Source organism: Perca fluviatilis, chromosome 23 (assembly GCF_010015445.1).
Source record: "Perca fluviatilis chromosome 23, GENO_Pfluv_1.0, whole genome shotgun sequence".
NCBI classification, from domain to species: Eukaryota; Metazoa; Chordata; class Actinopteri; order Perciformes; family Percidae; genus Perca; species Perca fluviatilis.
In genome coordinates this window covers 22514295-22534117 of record NC_053134.1, presented here as the reverse complement: position 1 = coordinate 22534117, position 19823 = coordinate 22514295, and the positions used below count along the sequence as shown (strand labels likewise).

At 43.1% G+C, this 19823-nt stretch overlaps 1 protein-coding gene across 1 annotated transcript; it reads right to left on the bottom strand.

Annotated features, from left to right (window-relative positions):
* Nucleotides 1–2: 2 nt before the first annotated feature.
* csrp2 (cysteine and glycine-rich protein 2) lies at nt 3–19152 on the bottom strand. Its single transcript, XM_039791287.1, has 6 exons — nt 19019–19152; nt 15360–15482; nt 11813–11981; nt 7433–7562; nt 4404–4497; nt 3–219 (listed from the first exon to the last, which is right to left on the bottom strand). The coding sequence occupies exons 2-6, from the start codon at nt 15469–15471 to the stop codon at nt 143–145; spliced, it is 582 nt and encodes a 193-aa protein (XP_039647221.1). The 5' UTR covers nt 15472–15482; nt 19019–19152; the 3' UTR covers nt 3–142.
* Between the last annotated feature and the right edge of the window lie 671 nt (nt 19153–19823).

Sequence of the window (19823 nt, the reverse complement as noted above, 5' to 3'; positions counted from 1 at the left end):
GGTGTCGTTAATGGTCCTTTTATTTGAATCGAGAGCACCTACTTCAGCATGAAAAGCACACGAGGGAGAAAACACAAGAGAAGGGCTGGTTGATGTTGGACAGAGGAATATAGAAAAAGGTGCGATGGATCCAGTCGAGCCATCACTGAGCGTGAACCAGAGCGCCGGCTCCTTGGCCGTAACCGAAACCTTTGGGCCCAAAGTTCTTAGCGTAACACGCTGCCGAGGGAAAGAGAGGAAAGAAGAAACATTAATAAGCTGCAGATTGTATTGTTCCAAAACTCCATCCTTACATTACAGACTAAAAAACATAATTTCAAAACTTTAAGGTGATGTGTAAGTGCGTTGCTATCAGGCTGCTTTATCATGCTAAAAGAAACGGAACAGATGAGGAGCAACATGAGTTCATGTTGCTGAGTCAAGCTTCCAAAACAAGGGAGTAAACCTCCCCAGTGTGTGAATGATGATGTTTAGTTTTCAGACGTGGGACCTATCCCACATGGGATTACAAGACGTCGCTATATATCATCTCAAAAATCTGCTTCTCTTCTTCCATACTGTCCAGCTTAAACACAGACGTTGCTTCTTAGATAAATTACAGACCAACAATATAATCTCAGCATCCTAAATGTACACAGTTTGGGTTGATGTCGTTAATAGTTTGACCAACAAATGTTAATCTGTTAATTGTTTAAAAGAAAAGAGCTGTGAAACGCATATTTCTTTTTTTTTACCAAGATCCTTTAAAAAAAATAAATAAATCCCAAATAAAAATCCTTCAAGTCAGCCTGCTTTCCTCCATATCAAGTTGCTGAACTATCACTGAGCTACACATCTTACATTATTAGGACTGATTGTGTCACGCTATTGGAAAAACTGTTGAGATTTCACTCGAATTTTGACTTGATCTTGGAGCACCACAAACCGGTTACTGCTGAGTTCCAGCCTGTTGGAGATGAGCCACAGCTTGTGTGTGTTTGTTTTGACAGTGCTGTTTCCCAGCTCTCACTCAACACTCGGAGCTGTTTACCTCACACCAACGTGTTGACGTTTAAAATAAGCTCACCACTCAGGTTGTGGCCGAACACTGAGGTGCAGAATTTCTGACTTTTTAAACATTTACTGAAACCACTCCCCGATTGTCTTCAACTAAATGTCAACAAAGTTTTTTTTTTAGCAAATGTGACATATTAGGTCTGGGGTCCATTTCAGAAAGCAGGTTTAGTGAAAACCCTGAGATGAGGGAAACTCTGTTTTCTGTTTCAGAAAGGGAGGTTAATCACACCTGAGAAAGAGGGGTAACTCCAGCCCTTAACTCGGAGTCAACCTGATTGAAATCAGCCGTTCTGGAACCAAAAACTCTGTTTCCCATCTCAGGGTTAATCAACTCAGAGTTCACAACACGGCATCATGACTTTGCGTAAACATACACGCCACTTTCCTAAGTGCTGTATACAGCGGATGTAAACACCATGTAAACGCCACATGGTGTGCTATCGCGAGAATGTCACACGTATGTTAAAAAAAAAAAGGTTGTGTTTAGGAAAAGAACCTTGGGAAAGGCTTTAGTAACACAAAAACACGACGGTGACCAACATCACACGCTTAGGAAAACAATAAACTGTTGGGTTTAGGAAAGAAACATTGGGGAAGGCTTAAAAAAAAAAAAAACGCCACACGCAGGACACAATCCCAGCTCTCCTGGGTGAAAGTCCTGTGTTTTACCCATCCACCACTCCAACCAACCTCCCTCCGCGGACTTACGTCCTTTCATACTACTCGCTACGGCCAAAAATCGCACGTAATGTAGGTCAATGGCGGTTGTGGTTATGCGTCTTGATAACACGCAAAAACGGCATACAAATTGGCGTGTCATACATACGCCACTTTATGAGATCAGTCTGGAGTTCAGGGTTTGGAGTTTGTTAAACCTCCGTCCACATGTCTTGAAATAGTTTGGGATTAGAGCAACCCTATCCAGCAGTCAGGATGTCTCCACGCCACTGGCTGACAGCAGCAGCAGCGGAGTCTGGCCTGTTTGGGTTCAGAGCGGAGATGCAACATTCCTCCTCATCAGTACAAGGTTTCATTATGACATTCAGCAAACATCCATCTGCTGACATCTGTGCGTGCGTTTATGTCTAAATCAACGTCTTCTGTTTAACCAAGCCATCCCACCTCGCTGAGCTGATGAGGAGGGAGACATCTCTGTGGAGGTCAGACTGCAGAGGTTTCTGCCCACTAAAGTATAGTGGACAGTAAGCAGCTCTGTTAGCATGACGAGGCCAGCGGCATCCGGCCAAACCAACGCTCCAAATGTGAAAACACTAAACTGGGACGACGGACGAGCGAGTACAAGAGGCTGTGTGTGTGTGTGTGTGTGTGTGTTTGTGTGTGTTTTGGGTTACATAAGAGCCAGTCTGTGCAGCTCTGTTTTTGCTGATACGATCACATCAGCTGACAGCAGTGACTCAGGGTGTGCTCTGTATGACGCTGTGGAACCTAGAATAACAAATTCATCTTTTTATCAGTGTGTGTTAAAGGTTCTCTTTGGAGCTGCAAAGATTAGTCGATTAGTTGTCATGTTTTCAAATAATCGGCAACTGTTTTCATAATTGATTAATCGGTTTGAGTCATTTTTTATTAAAAATAAAAGTAAAAAAATTCTCTGATTCGTTTAAAGGTGTATATGTTCTTGTTTCGTTATTCCTCTTTGACAGTAAACTTTGAGTTGTGGACAAAACGACAACACCGCCCAAGACGATTGTGATTGGTTTAAAGACATGCCGATAAACCAGAGCGACGTTTTTCTCCTATCCCGGAATGCTGTGCGGACTAGCCAGACCCTCCTCCGCAGCGCTGTGGAGGAAGGTCTGGCGAGGTCTGCGAGACTACAGCTTGGTAAAAACCAGCATAAAGTTGCAGGAACACATTCTCTCACAGTCTGTGGTATAAGATCACAAGGCACACAGCCTATGTGTACACTCTGCGACAGTGTTGTCACGACGATCCACAAATTCGCACCTGAGCCGAGTCATCATTTTTGCAACGTGATTGAACTGGTGAAAGCCAAAATAGTCGAGCTTTGCTAATGTCCTGGCAGATGCCTCAGTGTTAATGCTGACATTAGCATGACGTTAGCATGCTCACAGTGACAATGCTTACATGCTACACAGCTAATCAGGTATAAGTCTTACATCCACAACATCCACAATCTGTGTTGCAGAACTACAGGCTGAGTGACTATAGACCCATGCTGTCAGTGATCACACAGAATACTTAACACGTTACACATTACCGGTTGTTGAAGTGACAAAATATGTTGCTGCTGGATGCCTCTGTAGCAGATTCCTCTTTTTGGATGTTTTTATATAGACCTTAGTGGTCCCCTAATACTGTATCTGAAGTCTCTTTTATATAGACCTTAGTGGTCCCCTAATACTGTATCTGAAGTCTCTTTTATATAGACCTTAGTGGTCCCCTAATAATGTATCTGAAGTCTCTTTTATATAGGCCTTAGTGGTCCCCTAATACTGTATCTGAAGTCTCTTTTATATAGACCTTAGTGGTCCCCTAATACTGTATCTGAAGTATCTTTTATATAGACCTTAGTGGTCCCCTAATACTGTATCTGAAGTATCTTTTATATAGACCTTAGTGGTCCCCTAATACTGTATCTGAAGTCTCTTTTATATAGACCTTAGTGGTCCCCTAATACTGTATCTGAAGTCTCTTTTATATAGACCTTAGTGGTCCCCTAATACTGTATCTGAAGTCTCTTTTATATAGACCTTAGTGGTCCCCTAATACTGTATCTGAAGTCTCTTTCCCAAAATTCAGCCTTGGTGCAGAATTCCAGCCACTAGAGCCAGTCCCACAATGAGATTTCCTTAGGATGTGCCATTTCTGTGTCTGTAGCTTTAAATGCGAGAGGGGAGAGGGGGGGCAAGGTGGAGGGTGGGGGTGTGGCCTTGACCAGCTTGCGGCCACGGTTGTAGCTCTATTTCCTCATGGGCGGGCCAAATTCTCTGGGGAGCTGTGGGCGGCGGGCAAAGCAGAGAAAGGGGAGGTAACCTTTCCCCTTATGACATCATAAAGGGAAGATTCGGCGGAGCAGGATACCCAGGGCTCGGTTTACACCTATCGCCATTTCTAGCCACTGGGGGACCATAGGCAGGCTGGGGGAATATTAATGTTAAAAAAACCTCATAAAGTGAAATGTTCATGCCATGGGACCTGTAAATCTACTCTAGCTCTGCCAATACATGTGTTGGCCAATGCAAATGTGTAGATCACCTTCCATTATTCCTGGCTCTCTGTTAAAACTCAACAGAACCAACCAGTCGTACTGCTCTAATGAAATCCTGCACATATTTTGTTCCATGTCAGATGTTTTATCTCACCTTTGCAGTAGATTTCTCCATCTTTCTCAGTCTGCGTGGTCGACTCCAGGCTCTTGCCACATTTTGCACAGCGGAAGCAGTTCTTATGCCACGGCTACGAAGAGAACGAGATCATTTGAATTGTACAATGGCAGCTGTTCAAGTCTGTCTTCATGCTTTTTATGCTAAATCTACCTCAAATTGTCACACCCAAAAAAAGAAAAGAAAAAAAAAAGGTAATGTTAGCAGATGTTTCTTGGTGCGTATGTCATCATTTCCTTTCGTCAAATCCCATCAAAGCAGCTCTCCCAACCTGGGGGGGCCTTTCTGAATGTCTTCATTACCCAGAAAATTACAGGTTATGCTTTAGCCAATGAGTGGAGCCTCGCCTCCCATTAGGAAACACATTAACAGCTCTCCGCCCGATGACATCACCTGCTATAAAACCGCTTAAGTATGAATCTGCATGCGATTAGCGGCAGGAAACGCTCTACTCCCTACTCTGAGATTTATTGATTTTCTAAACTAAACTAAACATCCGGCCGATACATCTCTACAGTCTTATGACTTCATCGGCTGTAAATGCACCAGGACCCCAGTGTCTGGACAGCCTCGCACAGTTAACGCCAGCTGTTGGGAAGCTCCCATCCACATATGGAGTGGCTTTAATCAGAAAAACAGGATTTGTGTTCTCTCATTAGGAGAGACCACACCAAACCTCCTGCGTGTGGTTCAGTGCTGTAAGAAGCATGGGCGTTCAATCCAGTCCAACAAGTTGTACCCCTGTGGTTTGTGACGCAGCTTGTGTTCCTGTGGAGTTCAGGGAAACAACACTGCTCTGGGTTAGAGGTTGGATTTCTGTTGGGGGCTGTTCATGCCAAAACTGCATGTAATGATCGTTAACTGTCAACTTAAAGCTATAGTGCGTAGTTTCTGCCGCCCCTATGAGGAATTCTAAGTAGTGCTGTCAAACGATTCAAATATTTAATCACATTAATGTCACAGTTAACTTGCAATTAAGCGCAAATTTTTATCTATTCTAAATATCCATTGATTTCCCATTATTTTTTTCTCATTTTAATGCTCTTATCAACATGGAAAAGTGGATCGGCTTGCTTTGTGCTTTTGTCGCCTGGCTTTGACGAGGGGGCGGAGAATTGGCATCAGCTGTGTGCTCGGCCGTCAAGTGGTATTTCAGAGTGGACGTGCTGCGATGATAGCTCAGTTCAAAATGATACATCACACAGATCACTTTGGTCTTGTCAATGGAACCATTTGGCAACTTTTCAAGCTCTCCATTCAGAATCTTATTGGCATCCATTTCGGCATCTCGCGCTCGCCATCCACTCAAAACGTAACGTTAGCCTGCTACTCTTTGGCCGGCTCGCAAGCCCAAACAAATGTGTGCCTGTTGTTTTGTTTCCGGTCTAGCTAGATCCGGTGTGGTGTTGTAGTTTTTCCTAACGTTACTAGTTGTTGCAACAGCATGTGAAAAAAAACTACAAAGTTTGCTAGGCCAAAAAGACCGTTAATCTCGCGATAAAAAAATTGACGCCGTTAAAATGGGTTTGCATTAACTGACAAGCACTAATTCTAAGTAATGATAACAACACTGTCAGCACGTCCACATGATACAAGCCTTCCGTGATCGCGCACGCACCCCCACCCCCCCTCCTCCACGCAGTTGCTAGTAGCCAAGGAGGACAGAGGATTAAAAAAACATGATGGACTCTTCAGAGGAGGTCATTATCTTCACCTAAGTTTCTGCGCGGGAAAGTCACCAGACGACACAATCTTCTGAACATAGCCACACTGAGAAATCCAGAGAGAGTTGTGTGGAGCTGATATTCTTTATTAGCTTTGTTGCAACTCATGTGGCAATGGCTTGAATGTAACGGACGTTCATTAATATAAAAAAATTATGCACTGAAGCTTTAAATACACACAACACATTGGAAAATCATTGTAAGCCTTTGAAGTTCACACCGCAGATTAATTTCTGTGAAGTTTTGTCATTAGGGTGAACAAGTAACACCAGAACAGAGTTGCACATCCCTAAAGTCTGTGGTATCAGTTGTACAATCTCAGTCAGTGTTGTCATCACGATAAATGAATTGACCCCCTTAGTCATCATTCTTGGCAACCTGGCTCCACTAGTGAAAGCCTAATAATGAACTTGGCTTATATATTGGCTGATGCCTCAGTTTAAAGGCCTGACAGTGCATATTGTATCCAAAGTGTGTTTCTTATTCTGCAAACACATCGTTCTTATAGCTTAGATATAGAGATGAACAATGATCCAAAATAGTGTCTACATGACTTTACAGCATGGATGTATTATATGAACTGGATACAGCATTCGAGGCAACGCCCCGGTCATTCCTGTGAGAGTTGCTCAGTGGCGCATGAAGCCATCATGGAGGCTCTTCTAGACTTTCCAAAAGTTATTGGACCGAATCGATCAAATTCTGACAGTAAAACGAGAATTTCATGGGTGGGGTTGTGACGCTCAAAAGAATGTATAGCCGTTGCAATTCCACCGTTTGGCCGCTATGTTCGATTGGCTTCAAAGCCCGGCGCACTTCCTGGGGACCTGGAAAACAGCCATGCTAGCAGCAAAATGCTGAAGTCAGCGTGCTAACGCGATCAAAAGGACATTAGAATCATGCTGATTTTTAACAGACAATGTTTTCCACGTTACACATCTGAGTTTAGCATTTTAGCATGATGACATCAGCTAGATGAAAAGTCAGTGGTTCCCTAAAGTGATTACCCTTCATCCTGAGGGGAACATGAATGCCCGTTCCAAATGTCAAGACAATCCATCTAATGAATAGATGTTGAGATAATTTATAGAAAACTACAAATGTCGACCTCAGGATCACCAAAGTTATTCCATTCATCGTTGTAAGACCATGAATGTTTGTACAAAATGACATCTTTAGGCTTTGGATTATTAGAGTAGTCAGACAAAACAAGCATTATGAAGGCACCATCTTAGGTCTGTGGTGTAAACAGAGAGTAGAAGATGCTTTAGATAAAGCTCTCACCTTGCCTGCCCCCATGATCTTCTCCGCTGCATAGACAGAGTCTCCACACCGGCCACATTTGTCTGAACCTCCAAACTTCTGGGCAAATTTGGATGGGTTGGGGTTGGTGGTTGGTCTGTGAGTCTGTGTCCTGGGGGGGGGGGGAATACATGAAGCTATGACAAATTGTTTAAAAAACACATGAATCCAAAAATCACCATCATTCAGTACATCAAAAATATATCCTTATTGTGTCAGCTAGAGGCTGAAGTTGATCCTTTAAAAATTCATTCATGTCAAAGAAAATGCTTTTTTAAATTTATTTATTGTTTTTACAGATCATTCTGTAAAACACGTCCTGTACCAGAACCTCCTCTTTTCTTGTGAAAACACTTACTCATTTACTAATAGTGAACCAAGTATGACTCAAAACATTGACTGCATTAATAAATACCTTGGTAACTAACCTTATGAATGATGTATCAGTTAAACATTAATTCTTAAATGGATTAACATGTTAAGACAACTTTCTAACTGATTGCAATAACATTTTAGAAGACAAAAAGAGCAGAAATAAAGCTGGCAGACCCTGCTCTGTCCTGGGCCAGTGGTGGGAAAGTGAGCAGGGCACCCTGGGTCCCTGGATCGGTGCTTATCGGAGGGTGACTGCCAGCCCCAGCGGCCCCTGAATGAAGCCCTTTGTGGCAGAGGACGGAGAGGAGGGAAAGCGGGATCCTTCTGGTTACATAATAAACTCTTTCATAATGGTCATCACCTGATGCCTGAGGCAGGAGTAAACACTCAGGGTGGGAGTGTGTGGCTCTGGGTTTTCCTGTTGGTTTCAGTGCTTTCACATCATGTGTACATAAGAATGCACAGTCGAACTAGGGCTGTGCAATTAACATTGATGAACAACATTTTAATCACAATTACGATTTTGGCTCCCAATGATCACAAAAACATAGTAATCGAGAAAAAGGATTATTTTGCAAATTACATTTTGCAAGTAAACTCTTATTTTGTCTTGTGTTCTGAATGGAAAAAAATGTCATAGTTCAAGGTGTTTTCACTGTTGATTTGTGTAACCTTTTCACAGTTTTTTTTTAATTTCAACAATTGCAACATCTTACCTAAAAACAATGAGTAATCGTGTTCAATAATCGTGATTTTAGTATTGACCAAAATAATCGGGATTATGATTTTATTTTGCATAATCGAGCAGCCCTAAGTATAACACTCTCTTCTCAGAAGTAGTTGTACGTAAGTACCCAGATAGAAGAGCCGTCCCATTCCGGGGGCTCGGCTGCAGGCCTATTAGAAAATGTACAGTATTAACCTCTTAGATAGATCATTACTCTGAATTTCAGACTTCAGCTTTGACGTTTCTCTTCTTGGATCTACACCGTTCCCCAAACCAGCTGGGAACTGCTGCAGCCAAGCTGGATTTGAGAAAGAGGCAGACTTTATTCCAATAGTCCCATCAAGGTTTCTTTTTTTCCTTTCTCAAAAGTTTGTTTTCATCTGGTAGGTGTTTACGGTCTTGTTCAAGAACCAAAGCATGTTAGCTTCGAGTTACTGGACGATCTCTCTAATTAGCAGGCCACCCAGTAGTGGCTCTCACTGACATTTACCCACTCATCTAGCAATCCCCACTGCCTCGTGTTCATGCTGCTCTCTGGTTAACTTGGAAAGCTGCTAGACTAGTGAAGAGCAATAAAGGCAAAACATAAAATCCTTTTTTTCCCAGGCATTTCCCCCCATGTCTGTATTTGGCATCAGCTTTCATGAATTCTATGTCAAGTATTTTTGTTTTTTTAAGTTTATGTATTTCGGAACTATTTTGAGTTCAGCACAATGACTGCATGCTCTTTGGGGACAATGGCATTGTCAGCCTGCAGCCACAGCTGTTAAACATCATTACACGCAGTGCGCCACTGAACTCACTGACCTTATCAACCTCACAGCAACCACTTGTGCAATTAAGTGTGATGAATGATCCTTTATGTAGACATTTTAACATGCCATTTATTTTTAGTGAATCTATAAAATTGCAAAACAGAGTCATATTTTAAAAATGCCGTAGCTACTGGCAGCAGTGAAAGGCTTTTACTGTCAAATTGTGTCTACATTTGTACATCTTAAAATGCGTTTCATAATCCCATCAGATGGAAACATTGCAGAACTGGAGTGGTCAACACAGCTCTGACAAAGCACAGTAAAGGCCAATTTATGCTTTTGCGTTAAATCAACGCCGTGGGTATGTACGTAGGTGCGTGGAGACACGGACCCTACGCTGGACCGTACACTGGACCATACGCTGGACCGTACACTGGACCATACGCTGGACCGTATGCTGGACCCTACGCTGGACCGTACACTGGACCCTACGCTGGACCGTACACTGGACCGTACGCTGACGACCAACCGTACGCTGGACCGTACACTGGACCGTACGCTGGACCGTACGCTGGACCGTACGCAGGACCGTATACTTGCCGTACACTGGACCGTTACTGACCATACGCTGGACCGATACACTGGACCATACGCTGGACCGTATGCCCTACGCTGGACCGTACACTGACCCTACGCTGGACCGTACCTGACCGTCGCTGGACCGTACGAGGACCGTAACTCGTAGGCGTACACTGGACGACGCTGGACCGTACGCAGGACCGTACACTGGACCGTACGCAGGACCGTACACTGGACCCTACGCTGGACCGTACGCTGGACCGTACGCTGGACCGTACGCTGGACCGTACGCTGGACCGTACGCTGGACCATACGCTGGACCGTACACTGGACCATACGCTGGACCGTACACTGGACCGTACACTGGACCGTACGCTGGACCGTACGCTGGACCGTACACTGGACCGTACACTGGACAGTACGCTGGAACGTACACTGGACCGTACGCTGGACCGTATACTGGACCGTACGCTGGACCATACGCTGGACCGTACGCTGGACCGTACACTGGACCGTACACTGGACCGTAGGCTGGACCGATTACCTGACCGTACAATTGACCATACGCTGGACCGTACGCTGGACCGCATTACTTGACCGATACATGACCGTACAATTGACCATACACTGGACCGTACGCTGGACCATACGCTGGACCGTACACTGGACCGTACGCTGGACCGTACGCAGGACCGTACGCTGGACCGTACACTGGACCGTACGCTGGACCGTACGCTGGACCGTACGCAGGACCGTACACTGGACCGCATACACTGGACCGTTACACTGGACCGCACGCTGGACCGTACGCAGGACCGCATACACTGGACCGCACCAGGACCGTATACTTGACCCTACGCTGGACCGTACGCTGGACCGTGACGCTGGACCGTGTACGCTGGACCGCACGTTGACCGTACACTGGACCATACGCTGGACCGCATTACTGGACCGTACACTGGACCGTACGCTGGACCGTACGCTGGACCGTACACTGGACCGTTACACTGGACAGTACGCTGGAACGATACTTGACCTACGCGTGGACCGTATACTGGACCGTACGCTGGACCGTACACTGGACCGTACACTGGACCGTACGCTGGACCGTACACTGGACCGTACACTGGACCATACGCTGGACCGTACGCTGGACCGTACACTGGACCGTACGCTGGACCATACACTGGACTGTACGCTGGACCATACGCTGGACCGTATGCTGGACCGTATGCCGTAGCCTGATGTGCACCTTCAAAAAAATTTAACTACACGTCACGGCGACGCACATTGCTCATCCGTGGCTTGGTAGTATTGCATTTCCCCCGACTCTTTTCCTGGTTCTCCTTCTCCCTAAACAACATGAAATCAAGGAGAGGGTTAACTTTTCCTGCTAAAGGTTTCCGAGCACAGGGGAGACACTTTCTCCGATTCTCCTACTATGCCTCTCTAGAGTCGGTAATCGCTCCGGAGCTAACCCCGTCGCTCTCTCACTCGCTTTACAACACACTACCCATGCACACACACACACACACACACACACACCGGCTCTGCTATACTCTTAAAGATATGCTAGAATGATGAAGACACCAACGCACAAGTATAAACTTCAGGCCAGTTACGTAGGCTATAGCGAAAGCTCTACGTGGAGCCTCCGCAGAACCATAAATCACACTTTAGTAACAAACAGGAAGACAGACGCACAACACAACTCTGACCTACAGAATATACAGTAAGGATGGATCGCATGACAATAATGATTATATCACTGCACACAGCGTCATGTTGCCCAACGGCGTGTAATACAATTTAAAACACACGACTACGACAACACAGCATACTTTAGCAGATGACTTTGGTTCCATGTTGGCTGAAATAATCATCTTGATCATGGTTATTATCATAATAATCAGGAGCCCGGCTTACTCTTCGTGTTTGATTCCCAGCCGCTCTCCTCGGTCCATGTTGAGCGTCCCTGCCCCCTGACCGTAGCCGTAGCCTTTAGGGCCGTACTTCTTCCCGTAGCATGACTTGCAGTAGATCTCCTGGTCATGGATAGCCAGTGTGGTGCTGTCTAAGCCTTTCCTGCAGACCACTGAGGACACACACACACACACACACACACACACACACACACACACAGAGAAGGAGTTATGGAAGTGGAATGGTATCACTATGCGCCTAAGAAATACAGTATATTCTTGTGATCAGGATGTCGCTGAAAGGTTCTCAGAGGAAAAAATGACTTGCAACTAACTTTGCCTTTAAACGAGCCGTCCGTACGGTTGTGATGTCACAACTATACCATATATACAATAGGTAGAATGTGCTGCTACAGTGGCGTTACAGTCATTCCCCAGCAGATGCAGAAGACCCAAAACGCTGACCAATCAGAGCAGACTGGGCTTTTTTTTGGGAGGGGGGCTTAAAGAGACAGGCGCTAAAAAGGAGTGTTTTAGACAGAGGGCGAATAAAGGTATATTTAGACAGGCAGTATGAGAAAAAGAATGTGTTTTTTGAACATTAAAGCATGTAAACATGTTCTAGTAGAAACCCAAAATACAGGTATGAACCTAAAAATAAGCATAATATTGGACATGGCAGTTAAAATGGATGAGCTGAAAGAAGATGAACTTAAGGTAAGCACAACCGGAAAAATATATATATATATAAGTATATATATATATATAAGTATAATCATATAAGTATAATATAAGTATAATCTTTAAGAATTTGTCGTCTTCTCTTTTCTCTCTAAGTGATACAAGTAAGAAAAAAGTATTAATATACAAAGTGGGAAAAGGCATTCCGAAGTGGGGCTTCATGTTTAATGTATATCCAGATTTTTATACATAACTAGTTTGTTGATGTCAGTACAGGATTTATTAGTTTCAAACGCTACAGTAGCTGTTGGAGAAATCAGTAGTTGGTAGGTGTGTTCAAAGTAAAGAATGCATTGTTTGAATAAAACAAAAGCATTGCGGTGGCTTAAGCATGCGCACAGACTGTTGGGATTAGTTCTTAATTGTAATTCTTCACACACTCACTTTGTGCCTGTCTGATACGGGTTTAACATTTCACACAACTGGCTGTGAAAATGTCTCCACTAACGTCTCTCTGATCTCGCAACGCTTGAAATGAAAGCTTTGTAGGCTTGTTAGAAGATGTCTGTATGTGTGATTAAATTGCACCTAAATCCTCACATTTCCTTAACCATCTTTGTTATAATTGTTATGGTTTCTCCAGTAGTAGTATTTCAGTTTTCCTCGGCTACAGTTGGATCATGCATTCATGAGTACGAGAAAATCAAAGAGAAAGCCCCAGTAAGTGTAAAAAGAGTCATATGAGGCTTTGTTTGCAACTGTGTGACATTTCTGTCAGTGTATACTGTAGCTGCCTTTCATTACACGGAACTGAAAAGTGGGGAATGTCAAACTGAGAAACTGGAGGAAAGGGCAAAGGAGAGCCAAGGACACCAAGTCCCCTCGCTCATCATCGTCCTCAGTAGGAGTGTCACTGACAAAGCGGCTGTTGTATGGAACTGCTGCTGGAAAACATAAACTCATCTTTTGAGGCTCGGATTGCTTTGCTCTTCTCCTGATAGCAGCTAAATGAAAGCATTTGTTTAATCCTGGTCTCTGTGCGAGGTCTTTGCTGGAACATCGTCACTGGCATTTGAAGTACGGTTCAGGAACAGGACAAACCGCCGAACCGTCCAACAAACTGACAATAATGCGGTGTGAAATAAACAACCGATGACCAGGAAGAAATGTCAGGACGAGCTCCCTTTGATGAGAAGTGGAGAGGTGAAACTAAGTCTCCTTTCATGTCAGTCAGTCTGATGAATTTATTGCATTTGTTACATGTCATGTTTAGCTGACGCTTTTATCCAAAGCGACTTATAATGGTTATTCATGTCGCACACCTCCGGAGCAACTAGGGGTTAAGTTGATGTATTGCAGTGGGACTTGAACCCAGATCTCACACACCATAGGCATGTGTCATATCCACTGCGCCATCACCACTCCATTTGTAGTCTCCAATTGCCAGACATTCCTCCACAGCGCAGCGGAGGAGTAGGAGGTAGGAGAGAAACGTGCTGTGGTTTATTGGCATGTCTTTAAACCAATACCAATCGTCTTGGGGGGGGCGCTAAGCGCTGCACAGAGCCACGGTTCCGCTGCAGAATAGCCTCGGGAAGGAACTTGTTTTGGTGGAACATGTGTACGTTCAAAAGTAGTTTTAGTCGTACAACAGAAAACTCAGATTGGACAGATAGTCTAGCTAGCTGTCTGGATTTACCCTGCAGAGATCGGAGGAGCAGTTAACCATAGTCCTCAGAAATCCTGCTGAAAAGAGTGAAATCTTGTGAAATTTTCGTCGGCAACGGAGCAATCCCGGAAGTGGAACGTCGTGGATATAGACTATTTCATTTGTGAAGAAGTACATAACATGGATTTTTTGCATTTTCTGTTTTGCTGACTGATTTTAAGAATTGACACAAAAAAAAATCAGGATACATACAAATTTTGATTTTCTTTTTCCCCCAGCCCTTCTGTACAGTATTATAAATATAAACAATATGTGCAGGTTGATGCAATATCTGCTTTTGACAGGTCTTATGTTAATTACATTTAAGACTTTTGGCAAGGTTAGGCAACAGCTACAAAAAATGCCTGAGCTGTCTGAGACTTTTTCTTCAAAGCAAACAAACAAATGTGTTTGTGTACATCCTAATAGGAAAACTCACACATCGGAGACCTAAGAGTTAGCTCATGTATTAACTTTCAGGGACCTTTTTTAATTCAAGAATTTTACCATTACCCTTTTCACAAGACTTCTCACAGTTTATCTCAATGTTTGTCTGCCAGGTTTCAGTTTTTGAAGCTATAGCTTGTGATTTAGATGCTTTTCAGTTCTCAAATCTAAAATTGCAAATCCTACTTCAACAAGAGATGTCAAAACAGTTTCACTCAATGTGACAAGAACACAATAATAAAAGGGAACTCTGGGGATTTAGTATTGCACTTTCATAAGTTGGGGGACTCACAAGAGACGAGTTAAATACGAGATATCCTGACTTTTAGTCCCGAACATGGGGCAAGCGCCAAAATCGCAGCATCCTACACTTCCCATAATGCAACTCGATAGCCTATTTTGGACCATCCATGCCTGATAAATGCCCATGTCTTCAAACCCCCTGTCCCCAGTTTGTAACACAGGCTTAATGTTAAAAATGTGTAGTATTTTTTCAGATGTTAGACAGCTCCATAAGACATCATCCAACTGTATGAGTAGTACTCCCTATAGTAAGTGAACTGATCTTGGGGGGGAAATCAATGAAAGAATATGTTGTACACTTGGTCAGCAGTGACATAAAATATATTCTATCTCTACTTCATGGGTTAAAACATGCTAAACACAGCAATGGTCCTTTAAGTGTCAGAAGTATATGTGTTACAGCTGTACTTACTGCAGAGAAAACAGCATTTGTGGAAACTCTTCCCGTCACACTGCACTTCCTCAGCGTGGTACACTGTCCCACGGCATGCTCCACACTTGTTGCCTCCTCCCCAGTTTGGCATTGTGCTTGGTTCTAAGAAGAGAGATGGAGATATGAGAGGCTGAAGCATCTGAGGCAGGGTTACTTTGTCTGTAACTCTTCCACACGCTCCGATTATGTCCACATCTGAACTATTTTTTTAGGCCAAACAAAGAAAAGATGACCATGAAATTGAGCATTAATGTTTTTCAGCAATGCCCTTCTTCATTCACTCTCACACACGCTCACCAGGAGGATGGGCCAAGTGGAAATGTGTGTAACCATAACCATAGCACCTGATACACTCTACTGAGAACATAACTCTGAAAAGTAATGCACTTAAATTAGTATGTATTTCCCGTATTTACTGCTGTATGCACCACACTGACTGCTTCTGTATAAGATACATAGGGAGGAAGTCGGGGTTGATGGGTGGGTCATAAAACACAGGGCATTAAATGCAGAAATAAAGTTTGTGTCCTGGGGAAAATTCAAGACTTTCACCCCAGAAATGTGTGTTCATGTTCATGTTCCGGCGGTGTTGTAATCCAAACCATGATCTTTTTTCTAATCTAAACTAGTCAGGTTTTTTTAAAGATTATATTTTGGGAATTTTGGCCTTTAATTGATAGGACAGTTGTAGACAGGAAATGAGGGAGAGAGAGGTGGAAGACATGCAGCAAAGGGCCGCAGGTTGAAATCTAACCCTGGGCTGCTGCGGTAAGGACTGAGCCTTAGTACATGGGGCGCACACTCTACAAGGTGGGCTGCCAGGGTGCCCCTTAACTAGCATGATGGTAACCTTTGTCTCGGCTAAACTCAACTGCAACGGCCCCTGAAAGGACCGTCACCTTGCGGTGCCCTGTACCCAGCTCAGAGTCACCTTATGTTGGCTAAACTCAACTGCAACAGCCTCTGAAACGACCAGCACCTCCTGGTGTCCTGTACGGTGTCCAAATTGTAGTAACTACAAAGTACTACTTTGAGAACTTGTATTGCTGGATTTCTAATGTTGCATATGGTTGAATTGAATTTAAACTGAAACCACTGCGACCCTGAGAAAAAATAATAATAATGCAAAAGAGGTCAGCCTGAACAACAGGGCAGACTAATATCCAAAGGAATATTCTGGGCCGCCGTGCCCTAGGCAGGGCTCGACATTAAGGCTTATCCGCTTGTCCGCTTGTCCGGACAAGGTAGATTTTTTTGTAGGGCAAGTGGAAGAGAAATATACTTGCCCCACTGGACAAGTTAAAACTCAACCAAAATAAAATTCCATGTTACTTCACTTTATGTGCCACTCATTACATCTATTTTACCGATTTTATTTTACCCCGCAATCTGTCAAACCAGCGTCCAACTCAGAATGCTTTGATTGGCCAACAGTGGTGGAGACTGGAGTGGAGAGTGATGTTTCTTCAGGCTCCGCAGCCTGGCCAAGTGACAGGGAAAGCACCAAGAACAATTAACCTTACAACAACAGCACCATACGAGTTAAAAAGGGAAAGAAAATGTGTGAACAGCTGGAGAGATGAATTTGACTGCATTAAGAAGAAGGAGTAATGTTCTGCGGCATCTGCCGGGGGGAACCCAACTTGGCTGACAAGTAAGTGACGTTAGCTAGCTAGCGTCGGCAGCTGTGTACCTAGCAAGCATTAGCAGCATTTGTATCGGTTAAATGTACGTAGTTAAATATCAGCTAATATTCAACCGTAAAGTAGCTACACCTTTTAAAGGATCCCTTGGTAAATCAGCCTCTGCCGGGTAGAAAGGGAAATTGTAGAGAAAAAAAAAAAAAAGTTAACACCAACATTTAGTGGCAAAATCCACACAAAAAAAATTATAAAATAATAAATCTTTACCCGGACAAGTGACTTTTGTGCAAGGACAAGTGAAACGTAAATGTACTTGTCCAAAGGACAAGTGCCTCAAAAAGTTAATGTCAAGCCATGCCCTAGGGCTTTCTGTTGTTGTCTGATGGGCCGTGACTGCAGGATACAAACAGCAAAGAAGAAGTGTGAGCATGGAGTAAACACTTTTGTTACCACACCTCCGGAGCCCACATGATGCACCCATTCACTCCCTGACTCACATGTGCATCGGCCTGTAATTACAAACTCAGTCCCCTTTAAAAAAATGTGTCAAGAGCTTCCACAAGGGACAAATTTAACATTTGAACACTATCCTTGTGTATCACCGCAAAGCAAGCCTGCTGTGATATCATACATGGGAGACTAAAATGAAAAAGCACTGTTATTCCTAATTATTTGAAAAGAAAACCCAGAGCAGTAGAACGTATTAATCTTGTGGGTGGCTAAATCCTCCTCCCAGCTAGATTAGAGACTGTAGAACAGCGGATCAAAAGACCACTAATATTAACCTCAAAGTTCCCTCAGGGGTTGGGTGTGATAAGAAGGTCAGTGCTGAAGCGTACAGGCCAACTAGTCAGTTGAGGTGTGCTTCAATAGAAACCAGTCAATCTTAAGTTATTATTATATATGTGAATGCTTTTAGATCGAAGTTGCCAAAGACAATAATTTGTGATAATATTCAGTGTCTTCAAACTTGGCAAATTTCATTCAGTATTCAGTCCACCTGGGGAAATAGTCTGAAACAGTTTTGAGATCAATGCTGGACACTAAATGTTCCACTGAACCAAGACTAATGGAACTCTTGAGTGATGGCGATTCACCGAACCCTGAGGAAACTCTGGAATACATTACTGCCCGTTACATTTTTAATTGAAGTGTAATTTATTCCTGGCACTTGTTACATAACTTTTCAGAATAATTGTCAATACACTGTGTGTTACCTCTGACCCTTGAAACCATGTTGAACCCAGAGGTTGAACCCAAGTAGCAGCTGGACAAGCTGGACCAAGTTATCAGAATGTAGGCCTATGGTTAATTGTTTAGGAATGTGACTAAATGTCGATAGGGTTGGATACTAACTGCTGTCCTATCGCTCAGTGTCCAACATGTCAATGGGTAACGCTACAGTTGAGTTTTCGTTCTCAAACAGTTAACTAACGTTAGCTAATGTAGCCTACATTTCGCCGCGACGTCACATATAAAATCACAATAAAAAACCAAAGTAGCGTCAATTAACCTATTATTACTAATGAGTTAACATTGTCAATATAAATGTATTTAGGCAAGCATGTTTTCATGCTAACGTTATCCTTTAGTTTCTTACTTTTTGACTGATAATTTGACTTTCGGTGTTATTAAGTAACGTTAGTTAACTTTTATGTGAAGTGCAGAGTTTTGTAACGTTATTAGCTAAGTAACGTTAAGCTAACTACTGCCCTTATCAACTTTATTTCTCTCGGCTATAAATGCCATAAACAACAGTTTATCCAAATTATTAACGTGACTGAGACAATGCAAACGTAAAAAGATTCACTCAAAACCTGCATCTAAACGTTCACGTTAATTAAAAACATATAAGAACACTATTAGCTCTTTAACGAACACATTTTATATATAGGCTATGTATATAACTTTGATTAAAAATACCAAAGTGATTGTCAGTAAACCAATCAGAAAAGCATTTGGTTTTGTCAAAATGTGTTAGAAAAAGAAAATTACCTTAAAAAGCAGGTATAGGTCTAGATGCTAAAATGACTCGGCTCCAGCTCAAGTGTTCACTGTGTATCCAGACAACTCTCCAGCTCCTCAGCAGACTTTACTACACTGACGCTGCAATGCCACATACTCCACCTATTTACTGTTTCGGTAGAAGGAGGGGTTTAAAGGGACGTGAACTCAACAATGCTGCCTTCAGGTACTGTCAGAATTTATGAACAATGAAGGGCCATGAATCCTTGCTTCATATCATACACAAAGGGGAAATAATGATGATTTTGTAAGAATTTTTAAAGGTTAGAATCTCAAATCAGAAAAAAAAGTTTAGTTTTATAAGTTAGTTTGATACTAGCAATTAAAACATGGCCTTGTTTTGATGGCATTTTTGCTACCTGAGAATTAAGTTTTTAACTTGCAAATTTCAAATACATTCACATTGCCATAGAAACGTGTACAGTAGCAACCTTGATTGTTGTAAAGGGTTATATGGGCAAATCATGTGAGGAGTGTTGAATTAGTCTTCTGTCTACACTGTGCTGGGGAATTAAATAGGTCAGTGATTACCAAAGTGAAGTTCGGGGACACCCAGGGGTACTTGAGGGAGTTCCTGGGGGTCCCCAGCAAAAAGGAGACACATTTATTTTCACTATAATTCCATCCATAAGTAACACAATGCCAGATGTATGACTATTTTGGTCATGGGTTTTTATACACTTTCTGTATAAAAAAAAACATATCTAAAAGAAAAAATCCTATCAGATGGGAACCCTGGGACTAAATCTTATCAAACGGGGGTCCGTGGTCTAAT